At 36.8% G+C, this 14,557-nt stretch overlaps 2 protein-coding genes across 2 annotated transcripts; one reads left to right on the plus strand and one right to left on the minus strand.

Annotated features, from left to right (window-relative positions):
• Positions 1 to 447: 447 nt before the first annotated feature.
• LOC105230906 (mitogen-activated protein kinase kinase kinase 15) lies at positions 448 to 7,395 on the plus strand. Its single transcript, XM_019991977.3, has 12 exons — positions 448 to 1,107; positions 1,180 to 1,374; positions 2,659 to 2,819; positions 2,886 to 3,780; positions 3,844 to 4,185; positions 4,254 to 4,454; positions 4,525 to 5,126; positions 5,196 to 5,354; positions 5,419 to 5,972; positions 6,049 to 6,352; positions 6,434 to 6,676; positions 6,736 to 7,395. Exons 1-12 carry the CDS (start codon positions 988 to 990, stop codon positions 7,022 to 7,024), a joined length of 4,065 nt encoding a protein of 1,354 aa, XP_019847536.2. The 5' UTR covers positions 448 to 987; the 3' UTR covers positions 7,025 to 7,395.
• Positions 7,396 to 8,125: 730 nt separating this feature from the next.
• On the minus strand, positions 8,126 to 10,916 carry Rh1 (opsin Rh1). Its single transcript, NM_001304973.1, is given in 6 exon segments — positions 8,126 to 8,537; positions 8,636 to 8,913; positions 8,981 to 9,128; positions 9,186 to 9,676; positions 9,773 to 9,830; positions 10,717 to 10,916. Coding segments are annotated over 6 exon segments (1,110 nt in total). The 5' UTR covers positions 10,725 to 10,916; the 3' UTR covers positions 8,126 to 8,410.
• Between the last annotated feature and the right edge of the window lie 3,641 nt (positions 10,917 to 14,557).

Here is a 14,557-nt window from a genome sequence, read left to right on the forward strand (position 1 = left end):
GTCTAATTGGGTTTTAAATGGCTATGAAAAAAATGTTCAGCAAGCCAATGTTTGCTCATCTTTCTATACTGCTTCTTTGAAAGTTTTACTGCAATGTTTAAAGTATGAAAAGCTTATCTCTCAGATCAGATCAGATTGTTTAGTTGTTTTCCTATATTGTTTTATAGGTTTGTATGAATATTTTATAGGTTGCATAGACTTGGCAGCTCTGATACAAATGGTTTGTTCTACCAGCTGTATATTTTTTCAATTGCCAAATAAAATTTCTTTGAATATATGTCAGTTAACATTTCTCCACTCTTGCTTTTTTTTCTCTTTTATTGAAAACACTTATTAAATCGATGAATTTTGTGTGCTTATTTAAAAGTGAATTTAGATATATCGCAGCGATAAATTTATTGAAAGTTATCGACGATGTTGCGAATGGCAAGGCTGTGAACACTGCCAATTGACATTTCAAAGTTGTGCCAGAGACACGAAAAAATCCAATTTGCAAATTGCGATCAACAGTGCTATTTTCCTCCTATTTGTTCGTCAATTTATCTATTTGTTGTTAGGTTGTGAAAAAATTTCAATATATTGTTCATATTGAAGTGTTTATTTGTAATTGTAAAGTTGAGAAACATAACAAGTGTTCACCTACAGCAAATCAAAGTGCAAATCAGTTTTAACCCCAACGCCAATTAAATGAACACGCGAATTCCGATGGCGAAGAGCTGCCGCTACAATTGTAACTAAAGGAGGCTGCTCCCGCACCCCACTCGGTATCTAAGAAATTTTGGTCTCTGTTTTTGTCGGTGTGAAGTGCTAAGGTGTACTAGCGGTAACTGTTATATCGGAAGAAACACCGTCAAGCCTGCACCTTTAATATTCAAAGCTGATAAACGCAAAAGTTATTTTATAAAAGAAATCTTAGTATCGCACAGTTGTAGATTTGCGTGGGTGTTATGTTGACCGACGACTGGATATAAAAAAAAGTATTACAAAATGGATGTTGCTGTAGTGATTGATACGCAAATAACTGAATATCTGGAAGACAGAAAATGCGCGCTGGAGGAAATGAAGCAAGCCATTCAAGCAGTGGGTGCAAATTTTCAGCGCGTGCTGGTACTGTTAACACACACATACTATATATTACCATGCCTAACATTAATTTATGCCAATTTTTCTTGACCGTAGTTTGATAAACTCGATTTTGGCGAAACGAACATGCTAGAAACTTTCTACAATGCAGATGTGGCCATAATTGATTTGAGTATATTGGTACAACAGCGTTCACTTTCCTATCATCTTGGCGTACGTGAAAGCTTCGGTATGAAAGGGAATATAATCGTATACAATGATATGCAGTCCAAGCAAACATTGTGCCTTAAGGTGAGCTTAATATCCGAAATAATACTTATATATGTATATAAAAATCGAGCTCTTGCGCTTGTTACTAACAAAGACCTTGTGATAAGATAAGTGTTTTCATTACTTCGCTAGCGATATACATATGATCTACATTTTAAAAATCGAACAACGGACATCTAATAAAGTCTGATGAATTTCATGCGTAATTTGATGCATTTATTAAATAATGATATGGCATTCATATGCTTGCATGCTATATGTATTTATTAAAATATAGATTTGTTAGAACTCGTTAAGTTTTTAAATAATTTCATTTGCGTTAATAAAGTGTCCACATGCTTCCACAAATTAGAGAATCGCAGCATCTGCTGCCAATAACTTTGAAGTAAATATAAAACACAACTACTTTCAAAAGATATACATATCTACATATGCATAATAAACTTCCGTTTTATAGCTGAAATGAAAAGCGTTCACATTCCACCTTTGATTGGTATGCAATACTATTGCTCCACATTCCCCACCATCATAACAAAACGCCTACATATTCGGCTTAGCCAACCAGTTAGTGTATAAAAGCAAATGAAAATAAAAAGTGCAATAAAAAATCACACGTGAAACCACAACAATTGTGTAATATTTGCCACATTTCTAATCGTATACAATTGCTTTTATTGTTGCAACCTTAGCTGCCGTATTATAGAAGTTTTCAATGTTTTTGTTGGACCTAATAATAAACCCACACAACTAAATAAATTAATTTAAATGTTGTACTAGCCGCTTTATGCTTTGTTATTGTTATCTTTGCTCGAATTTTGTTGTTGTTCACGTAATTCGGGCTCTTGCGACGTCGGCGTTGCTTTAACTTTTTGTTTTGTGTACTGTTGATTGCATACATATGTGTGTGCGTATGACTTGAACAGTTTGTTTTGCTTGCATTTTTGTTTTGTTACTTCCTCCGCGTTTGTTTACTTTATAAATTTATACGAATATGTGGTTACTGCTTTTTCACTTTATTTTTGTCATTTTTACCGGTTGCTGGATTCTAGCCCGAATTATTAATATTGTTAATTTTGTATATATTATATAAATTTTAATTATTTCATACTGGTTTTGGTTCGTTGGCTTTTATGCTAATTCGATAGCGTGAAGCCACTTCCGCTGTTTGTAATATATTGTTATCGATTGTAGTGATATATGGATATTTATCGAAAGAAGCTAAAGCTATTTTATATAAATATAAAACCTTAACTACGTATTATATATACATATTTTTTAAGCTCTTAATATTCGGGTTTGTTTCAGCTTTCATGTGCCAATTATCAATTTCTATCGTACAAACGAAACGAAGAGACTTCCACCTGTTTTTTAACCAACTTCAACAAGGAACTGCCAGCGGATACTAAAATGCCAACACTACTGTCGCGTTTGAAGCGACTTTTGCAAGATGTAGAAATTCAATCCAAGTATTTTATTTTTAATTACAAGTAATAATAATATTTAAATATCCTCCTTCCATCTCCTTTCAACAGGGCGCATATGCGTGAAAAATTTCTATCCGATCTACGTTCAGCGCGTGAAGCTTACGGAGCGAATGCACCGAAATTGCAAAAATTTCTGCATGACATGCGCAAGCGTTTGGATGATGTGCATGTGCTATCCGGTGAAGTGGTGCACAGTTTTATGTGTTCACTACGCGATGTACAAGATTACGATGCGATGGTGCGCTTGGTGAGCGATCTACGAAACATACCAAACACACGAAAATATGTTGAGACAGGAAATATGAGTTTTCTGTATGCGTTCGCTCTGAATCGTCGTAATCGAAAAGGTGATCGTGAGAAAGCGTTAGCATCGTCGCTGAAGGCATTGGAGAAAAAGGAGAACGAGTTCCCTGACATGTTGTGCCTATGTGGACGAATTTATAAGGATATATTTGTGGAATCCGATTATCAGGATAAAGATAGTTTGAAGAATGCCATAAAATGGTATCGGCAAAGTTTTGAGGTACAACCGAATGAATATGCCGGTATAAACTTAGCTACCTTGTTAGTAATTGATGGAAAAGAATTTAGCAATACAGAGGAGTTGCAAAATATTGGTATAACATTGAATAATCTCATTGGTAAAAAGGGGAGCTTGTCGTCGCTGACTGAATATTGGGATGTGGCCACCTTTTTTGAAATTTCCGTGCTCGCTGAAGATTATGCGAAAGCGATACAGGCGGCAGAGTGCATGTTTAAATTGAAGCCACCAAATTGGTATCTCAAGTCAACAATTGGTAATATATCGTTGATACATCGCTTCCGTAAGAAACCTGAGGATCACATTTACTCCATTGAAGAGCAGATATTTCAGTTTTGGATAGATTTTTTTATGGTAGCCACCAATACAGAGGAGATCACTAGCGTGCGCATGCCGATACTCGTAAGTTTACTTTTCACCGGATTTTTCTGGTTAAAGAAAATAACTATTTTTTTGTTTCTTTAGATCTTGGAGCCACAGAAAATTTACATGCCAAGTTATGTCAACATTAATATGGACGCTGATGAGAAATCAATACAAATTATCAATATTTGTTTGGCGCACTCGAAAAATGCTTGCAAAAAGGTGCATGATTTCGTCTTCAATGCTTCACAAATTAAGTCTGTAAGCTTGTATAAACGGGATGATCGTTGTGCATACCTTTATGTGCATCATAACTCAGATGATTTCCAAATATATTTTCCCTCCACGGAATGTCGTCAAAAATTTTATGAGCTCATACTGGAAATGGCGTCAGATCAAGAGGTGTTTGTTAATCTTGACGTCGATGAAGTGCGGCAAATTGAGGTGTGTATTTTTCTCTAGCGCTTAAATCTTTTTCTAACTCAAAATTAATTTGTTTACTTATTCTTTAGTATGAATACGACTATGATGACCAAAATCGGAAAATAATACTGGGAAAAGGCACATACGGAACTGTCTACGCGGCGCGTGACAAACACACTCAAGTACGCATTGCCATAAAAGAAGTGCCAGAGCGTAACTCACAGGACGTGCAACCGTTGCACGAAGAAATCAAACTGCATTCGCAGCTGCGTCATCGTAACATCGTGCAGGTGATTCATTGCTATCTCTTTTATTGTTATTCATAAAAAATAATGGTATTAATATAAAAACATTTTTCAGTACTTGGGCTCAATATCAGAAGATGGCTTTTTTAAGATTTTCATGGAGCAAGTGCCCGGTGGTTCTCTTTCTGATTTGCTGGAAAAGAAATGGGGTCCGCTCAAGGATAATGAGTCCACCATGGCTTTCTATTCGAAACAAATACTCGAAGGCCTCAAGTATCTGCATGAACAGAAAATTGTGCACCGCGATATCAAGGGTGATAATGTGTTGGTGAACACCTACAGTGGTGTGGTGAAAATATCAGATTTTGGCACATCGAAACGTTTAGCCGGCATTAATCCCATGACGGAGACATTTACCGGCACACTACAGTACATGGCGCCGGAGGTGATCGATCAAGGCTTTCGTGGTTATGGACCTGCAGCAGATATATGGTCATTCGGTTGTACGAATGTAGAAATGGCAACGGGCAAACCGCCGTTCATTGAGTTGGGTTGTGCGCAGGCGGCCATGTTTAAAGTTGGTTACTATAAAAAGCATCCCAATATACCAGAGGAGCTATCACCTATGGCGCGTAATTTCATTTTACGCTGTTTTGCCATTAGCGTGACAGATCGGCCAACATCTGCGCAGTTATTGGAAGATCCGTTCTTGAATGAGTATGTTGTAGTGCATAGCATTGTAGACATTTTATTTTTTAATTTTTTCCTTATTCTCATTTTGTGTAGTAAACACCGTAAATTGCGCTTGAACCCACCATCTTCATCGGAATTCGGCCGTAGCATCTCAGTGCCCGCCGATCGTTTAGTAAATAAGTCTACCTTGCCTGCCCTTATAAGTTCAATCAGCGCCAACACCTGTAATACTCCCACCACGCCAGAATTAGAGTTAGTTTTGCGCTTTTCGGTTGTAATTTTATATTATTTTATTAATTTTTTCGTGAAAATTTAGAATAACACATGCGTCTTCCGTCGATATCGATGAGCTGCCGAGCACACAGTTCGCGCTGGAACGCCGCAACTCATCTGGCTTTCTGCTTTCTCCCGAAATTGAGGCTTCCACACCGTCGTTGCGTACAAATGCGAGCGAAACCAGTGAAACTGACGGCTTCTATCGCTTGAAGAAGGATTCGCAGCGTCGCACTACATTATCGAAGGTGCTGCGCATGGACGAGGATAAGATATGCAATTTATGGATGGAACGTATTCAAACGGATCATAAAATAAGCGTGTTAATAACAAAAACCGAATTACAAACTCTAATACGGGGACTACGCGAATATATTGTGAATGAGAAGGAGAAGAATTTAGAGGCTACCATAATTGGACTGAAACACTCACTAAACGACGATGTCGCTGTCGATCATTTACACCTAGCTTTATATGCCTTCCAAGATGCTGTCGTCACAGTGTTGCGTTCACATTTCATTAAACCACATTGGATGTTCGCGTTGGATAATTTGGTAAAAAGTGCCGTGCAGGCAGCGGTCACGATTTTATCGCCAGGTTTGTGGCAAAAGCCACCGAAATAGGCTTTGCATTTTTATTGTTCACATTTTTTGTTCGTTTTTTTTTTATTTAGAGCTTGGCGCCAACCTGGCTGGCAAGGAGCTTTCCTGCAATGATGACGAGAGCGTCAATAATCCACAACACACCTCAACGGATAGTCAAGAGAAGATCACTGGCGAACAGACTATAGTCACACTACCCGAAGAGGATGACGGCGGTTTTGCACCGAGCGAATGTGTGCGCATCTTGCGTGATATGCGTGATAGCGACAAGCAATTCCAGCGTCAGCATTTGGAACAGCAAAAGCTGCTATTGAAAGCGCATCGCAACTTAAGCAAAGAGTTAGCACACATCTTTGCTGGCTCACGCAAAGCGAGGTGAGTTTTGCTTACCTACTTTGTGGTGAAAATAAATAGATATTTATATAGTATGTTTCTTCATTTCACTTCACGCCGCAGACGTCCATTCGCCAATCTCCATCGTCGCGCCCAGCACACCGCCGCACAAAAACAGCACAATTTTAGTCGCTCATTGAATAAACGTACTTATGATATTTGCGAAATCGATGAGCAGCTCGCGCAATGGCTCACCAATCACGGCATCGACGAATTCTCACAGACAATAATCCTGAATGAGGGCTTCACTTATGAAGATTTTGTGTTCAATACAGAGAAATTAGATCTGATGCGTTTGGAATTGAGGTTGGTGGCACAAAAAATTCAACCATATTTTCTTCTAAGCAAGCTTCAATTATTTTCAGACTGGGCGTTGAAGTGCGTCTGTGGAAGTTGATCAACCAAACACGCATGGGTATGGATATGATTGATGCGGAGAGCACTTGTAGTCAGCAGACCAATGCACAAAGTAATGATAGTGTCGGTGCCTTAAAGCGTAGTAAAACTACAGTACCAAATTATAGAAGCAGAAGTGAGAGTAGTCGCAAGCGTATTTTAAATGCGAATGCGACTAACAATAATACTAGCGCTAATGATAATGCCAACGCCAATACGCGACAAACTGAAAGTGAATATGATTCTTGTAGTGAATGAATTACAAATCGAGCACATAACCTATACCTGTATCATATACGAGTATGTGTGCTTGTTCATATGTGTCATTGGTTTCATACACCTGTTGGCGCCTAGCGCCACTAAATTCTTTCATTGTTGTTGTTCTCAATTTCGTTCCGTTTTAAGATTTAGCACTTATCTGCATGCATACATAAAAAAAAACCAAGAAAAAAAAAGAATAGAAAACTACTAACCTCTGCTAAAACGCATAAATCACTACAATCAAAAAACAAATAGAAATAATAAAATTCAAATATATATTTTCTAATGTTATACAAGTTAAAAATTTAGTTAAGCCGCAAGTTATAAATAAAAAAATGAGCATAATTCTGTTAATAACTATAAAATAACTACTTGTGAGGATTTCTATGTGTGCTGTCAGCAGGTGAGATGAATATATAGTGGGTAAGTTAATGTTTTTTTTATTTAATTGTCTTGATAGAGTAGTTAATATTTTTATTAAATATGCTTTATCATATATGTATGTATATGTACATAACGTCTATGCCAAAATTTAGCTGTTACAAGAACTACTAAGTTAAATTATAAAAACAATAATAATCGACTAAAGACTGAAATACTTCTCCAAGAGCGTTTCAGCTGACTTTTCTAACTACCTTTTTTATGTTTTATTTTATTTATATTGGTTTTATTTTTTGTACTTATTTTTTTTTGGTTTTGTTTTTTTGTTTTTGTTTTTATTTTATTTTTTGTTGTTTTTATTATTTTCTGTTTTTATTGTTTTTCCTTGTTTTTATTTTTATTTTTTTTTTGGTTTTAATTTTTTTGTTGTTTTTCTGTTTTTTTTTTGTTTTATTTTGTTTTTATTTTTTGTTGTTATTTTTTTGTTTTTATTTTTTTTTTCTTGTTTTTCTTTTTATTTTATTTTTTTATTGTTGTTTTTCTGTTTTTTTTTTGGTCTTGGAAAGTTAACAACTCTCTCTCAAACATTGAGATAGATTAGCAGAATCTGTTAAATTATTTACCTAAAATTATTTTTTTATTTAAATAAAAAACCGTTATTTTTTATTAACTTTTTACAAGTTCGTTTGCTCTTTTATTTTTTTGTTTCATTTTTTTAAGTCTTTGATGACGTTGCACTTTATGTTTTATATATTTATCTATGTCAATAATTATACTCATAAACAATTTCATTCTTATAAATTCGCTCTCTCTTATAAAACAATTGAATCTCTTCGTTATGTTGCTGCTAGTTGTTTCCATAACTGTTGTCATTGTTGTTGTTGTTGCTGCTAATATTGCATTCGCTCGGAATGCCCTCACTAAATTTGTTGCTGTTGTTGTTATTTTTATCGTATTTGTTGCTGTCATTGCATCGCTAACGGCTGGCACATGTCGGAGAATTTATGCCTTGGACTCCGATTCGTTGGTAGTGGCCTGTGATTGCGCGTCGCTGGACTTGCCATCATCGACCTTGCCGAACACACAGCATGGGCATTTCTCTTTCAATGCCAAACGGTATTTGGGATGGCTAATTGAGCGTAAAATAGTGTGAGAGAGAGAGAGAGAAGAAAAGCGATGAGTTGGAGTTCACTAATAGGATAGATTTTAATATCTCCGCACACTTACCTGATACCGTAGACAATGGGATTGTAGCAAGCGGCCGATTTGGCGAAGCAAGCACCCCAGATGGTATTCAGTGGTGTCAATCCCTCGAACTTGAACAGGCCCATGCAGTTGATCACCAAGTATGGTGTCCACGCCATGAACCACAGTGAGATGGTGACTAGCGCAACCTTGGCCAGTTTGCCCTCGGCACTCTTCTCGGCATCCTCAGAGGAGCGCAGAGATTTGACATTCATTTTCTTGGCTTGTTCGCGCATGGCCTTCTCGTGAGCTGATACAGCCTAGATGTCAAAGAGCGTATAGTATACATTTATAGTTCATTTTGTTGCGTTAAATGTGCGCACTTACAGCAATGATGAACCAGTAAGAGTAGCAAATCAAGAATAACGGCACGTAGTAGACGAAGATGGAGTAGAAGATCAAGTATGATCGTGGATTCCAGTCGCGCTCCAAGTAATCAATACCGCAAGATGTCAAATTGCCCTCAGGCACATACCTTTAAAAGTAAATGTTAAGCATTGCTTGTCAATGTATTGCTGCAAGCGCAGCTCACCTGCTCCAGCCGAAGACTGGCGCCAATGTCCAAATGCTGCCCATTGCCCAGATGAAGGCGATTTTCATCAGCGCCAACTTAATCGTCATTGGTCGTCCCGCTACACCCTTGACAATGACTTGATAACGATCCAGTGAGATCATGCACATCGACCAAATGGAACTGCAACCAAAGGCCGAGCCCAAACCACCATATAGATCGCACATGGCTGGCCCCAAGACCCAGGTTTCGAAATACAAATTGATACCCATCATCGGCGTATTTGTGATCATTATACCGAAATCAGATAGCGCTAAGTTGATGACCAGCAGGTTAGCGGGTGTACGTAATGATTTCGTTGTTGAGAATATATAAATCACCACGCCATTTCCACACCATGAAATCATACCGATGCAGATCATGTACGCCGTGAGGATTTTCGCCCAGATGGGATCCATAGCTGGGAATTGATTCCAGTACGGGTGAATTAAGTGCGCCATATCGGGCGTGACCTGTGTGTGGAGAGAGAACGCAAGCGAGTTAAATATAATATGTAAAGAAGGTGAATTTTTTTAAGGATGATCTTTTAGTTTAGTTTCTCTGCTTACCTTGTCTGTGACTGACCCATTGGACAGCGCGGCAAAGTGTGGCCCCAAGGATTGTAAACTAAAATTTAATAAACCGGTAGTGAGATCAGTAATAAATAATGACTTGGTGCTCTTAGCGTAGATTTTGAAATTCAAGTGTAAATTTTAAAGAATTTTTTTGGAGACCCCCTTGTTCTAGTGGACTAAACTTTGAAAGTATTCGTAGTTTGACTAAACTTTAAGTGATACTTGGTGGAAAAATTGTTAAAAAAAAGATAAGAGGTTAGGAAAATTGTTGCATTCCTTTACGGTTGGATTTCGTTTCACGAGGGTATATAAATCGAGTAATTAATTCCTTTCACTTGGTTTCGCTCTCACACTATAAATTTAATCCCCTTAACAAGAATATTTTTTCTAGGTAGGGTTGATATGCAAGTTTCGAAGATTTTTGGTAACCCAATTTGGTAACCTATTTTTTCACGACTAAATATCGTTCTGGCGATATTTAGCGAGAATTATGCTGATATTTATAGACAATTATCCGCAGATCGAGGCTTTGCCAGAGAGTCCAGTTTGAAAGAGAATAACTAGTTTGACCGTTTTGACTAACTTATGGGATCTTTAACAGTTCATTTGCCATATTATTCACAGAAATTGTAGAAACGTCCTAGAATAGGGACACGTTTTGTGGTCTTTTGGAAGACCAGAATTTTATGTTTCTCTGGTACCGTAGGGCGGCAATTCCAGTTAGTAAGTTTGACTTGGAACCCAATCCAATATACGCGGTAGAACCTCTAACCCACGAGAAATTTTCGAACTCTTTGTTCTGAAGCAACTTTTGACGTTCCATAACATATTCTACAGCGCACAATTATGATCCACTGATGGCTTAAAAACACACAATGACTTTCAAAATACACCATTTTTGTAGTTTTGTTTATATATTTTAATTCACCAACGCATACCTATCCATTATTGAGTTGTTGTTGTTCAGTGGGTATTGGTATATAAGCCTTTAAGTGCTTTCGTGCCGAAAGACCGTTTTTGACTTTTTTAAATTTAATTTACGTTCAAAAAAGATGCAAATTAAAGATTAAATCTCATTTCTTTCAAAGTAAAGTTTTTTTTGTTATTTTTTGGGATAATTCCCGGAGTGGACTGTTCGCGGCGATTTGTCGTTAGAACCTGCGAGCTAACCGCACGCTGCTATTGCATTTATAGGTTCGTCGGTCCTTTAGTCTCGGCATAAAGAGCCAAGCCACGCTAATGAGTTCACTAAATTAAATTATGAACTAAGCGGCACGTTTGCCATGGAAGAAAGCGTGTGAGTGTGTTTGTTTGTGTTTAAGTGCAACTAAATTTAAAAATATTAAAAAAAAATAACGAAAGACGTTTTAAACCGTTGGTGATGATAATAACTGTTGAGATAATGCTAGTTGTGAGGGTATACACTATAATGACGATAATAATGATTATAATTAGTAGTTTACATTTCTTGATTATAATTATGGGAGCATACGAGGGATGTTTGATGAGTTAGTTTTTAAGTTAAATTTTTTCTAAAAAATGAGGTCTTGAAACACTAAGAAAGTGTTCGAATAGGCCCCTTCTACGGAACTTGTTGCTTATTTTTATAGATTTTATTCCCTCAAGAGCTGTGCTTTCGGCTATCTAACACTGTTTGGATCAGTAAGCATCAATTTTTTTGTCTAAAGCTGTAAAAAATTAGGGATTGTTCTCGAGATCATATAAAGGACAGACCTTGCATCGAATATTTTCAACGCGCTCAATCGACGAAGAGTTGCTTTTCAACTATGTTGAGTGGTCATTTTTCACCCCGAACGACCAATGCCAAAAAAAAAGAACACGCGGACTTAACAAGTTACCCTAGTAGGTGTGAGATTTTCTAAAGTTTGCATACACTTCTTCTAAGCTCATTATATCTATACCTTCACAACTATTCTTCCCATATTTTGTGCATACAAACACACATGAGTGCTTGCATAAAAACATAACGGTGCCGTTTTGTAAATATTTTTAGCAAATACAAATGTGTAGACTTGGTAAGTGCCGACTTTGACCACCTTGACGATTATTTTGGGTTATTGTTTGTATACCATCTTTTAACGGTATATTTTTCGCCCGATGCCAATGTCAATACAACATTTCAACGGCTTCGCAAAAGTGTTTCAATGCCGCCAATATGAAATCTTTATGTATGCTTATAAACACTTGTATGTGTCTATATGTATGCTTTATTATTATTAAATATTTCATTATCAGTGTTTGAAACAAGAAAATAAGCAATAATAAGCAATTATCACTTATACAACGACTAAGATCGATTTCAGTTGCCTGTGCAATCAATAACTGGCTTTCAAGTATGACAGTGCGTATGAGTTATGAAGGGTGCATAGGAACAATTGTGTGCACATTAACTCATATAAACAAGAGTTGTTCGTTGATAATTTTTAGATGTTTCATTTTACTTGGGAAACCTCTTCGCAAAATGTGGGTTTGATGGCAGTTTCCGACCAATATATAGAAAAATCGAAATAAAGATCTATTGCATATCGCTCCGGCCGCGGTGGTAATGTCAAACCTTCGATCTTATTACTGACAATGATAAAGACTCTCAAACTTTCACTGCAAATAAGACAGTGATTATTGTAGTTCAATTTGTCATTGGCTTCAAAATAAGCGGTCTAGTTTAATTTTATTCGCTAAATTTTCGGCGATGCTGATCCATATCCCGATTATGAAAATCTTACATAATATTGCTAGGCTAAGGACAAATATTAGAATATCAGTTCTTTCATTGCTCTTCGGTTCCATTAGTATTGTTCGTGGTTTAGTGCGTATTATATTAATAAACGATTATACACTGTATGCGTGATAATCGAATTTGAAAACATTCCTTGTTCTTTTTGAGCGAAAAAAATTAATATTTGTCATACTCAATAAGCTCCCACAACAAAAACAGTGTACTATTATTGTTTCAAGGTGTAAGAAAAATTAATTGTAATTTTTCTCCAATTGCATTTTCAAGCCATACTTGCATTACGTCGGTCCACAAAGTGTCTGAGCTGAAAAATTCTATGATTTTGAAATTATTCTTTCTTGTCCTTTAGTTTGGTGAAAGGATCTTCAATGGGTTTGGTGCTCCTTTTATAACAAAGACAACAATAACCTCAAAATAGTCGACTTTATATTGCAATTATTTGAATACTTTACATTAAATATCCTATGGTAATAAATAACCTCCACGAATCCAACACCAAACTTGCGCTCCTTTATATGGCCACTGTAGTAAATGGCTATAATCGCGTAAGCGGTGTCTACGCCAGTAAAGAAGAAGAATAAATAACCTCAAAGCGGTAGGCGCACAGTTTACGCTCAGCTTTCTCTCCTACAAAGCAAAGACGGTTTTGTTCACAGCATTCCTCTCATACCTCCTATCAAACGCTTAGTAGTCGAAACTTTATATATTTCGAATCGAATTTGAATAATAAAAATATTTAGGAAAATAACTCTTACATATTCATTTATCCTTAAAGTTGTTTTTGAGCTACAAAGGTCCAAAAAAGGGTATTCTTACATTTTTTTTAAATATATACAATCATATATTTTATTTAAACAATTCAGCATATCAGAGAATCCATACTAAGTCCATGCTAAGTTTAGACGTGGCGAAATGAGCGCTGAAGACGGTAAAGACAGTGGACGTCCAAAAGAGGTTGTTACCAATAAAAGCATTAAATAAGTGCACAAAATAATTTTGGATGCCCGTAAATATTTGAGTATGAAAAAGCTCTGTGCAAAGTGGCTGCCACGCGAGCTCACTTTTGACCAAAAACAACGATGAGTTGTTGGTACGAAGCAATGCTTGGAATGGCGTCTGTATTTTAGGATACGCATAAAATATTTTTTATTTATACTTTGAAAAAAGAAGGATCATCAACAGCGACTATTACATATTGTTATTGGACCGTCTGAAGGACGAAATCACCGAAAACCGCAGAAAAAGACAATGCACTGTGTCACAAGTCAATGAAAACGATGACAAAAATCCATCAATTAGGCTTCGCAAGCACCGTATTCTTCAGAACTGGCCCTCAGCGACTATATCCTTTTCTCAGATCTCAAAAAAATGCTCGCTGGAAGATTTGGAGAGTCGCTATAATAAGCGTATCACCCTAGAAGGGAATTATGTTGAATGAAAAAGAAACGAATTTTGGCAAACAATCTGTTTTACTATGGTAGGCAGGGGACTTTTCATTTTACTTGTTAAATATTTTAACAGTATTTTGTTAAATTTTTATTTAGAAATTCCTAAAACTCAGCCATTAGTACCCCATCTTGTTTGATGTCTACAAAAAAATGCTCTTGCCGTGAATGGCATAACTCTTTAATGGCTCAGTCACAATCAAAGAAAATAAAAATATTTCGTTAATTTAGGTTAGGTTAATCTGGTAGACCAATAAGTCACGCATAGACCAGTTTGGTCCTTTGCGATACCAGATGGAGTTACATAGTTGCTAGGTTCAAGAGAAGTAGTCATCCTTTAGGATGCCTGTGCTTGATTTGAATTTTAACAGACTCTGCGGCCTCACTATCGATACCTCCTCCAGTGTATCATAAAGTGAGGACCCCAGATGCTTACAGCGTAGTCTAGCCAAAGAGGGACAAGTGCACAAGAGATGCTCCATTGCTTTCCTGGTGCCTTGCTCTAGACATTTCCTGCAGTCTGCTCGATCTATCCGGCGGGCGTATGTCGCCACCAAATATTTCGTTAGTACATGGATA

Source organism: Bactrocera dorsalis, chromosome 2 (genome assembly GCF_023373825.1).
Source record: "Bactrocera dorsalis isolate Fly_Bdor chromosome 2, ASM2337382v1, whole genome shotgun sequence".
NCBI classification, from domain to species: Eukaryota; Metazoa; Arthropoda; class Insecta; order Diptera; family Tephritidae; genus Bactrocera; species Bactrocera dorsalis.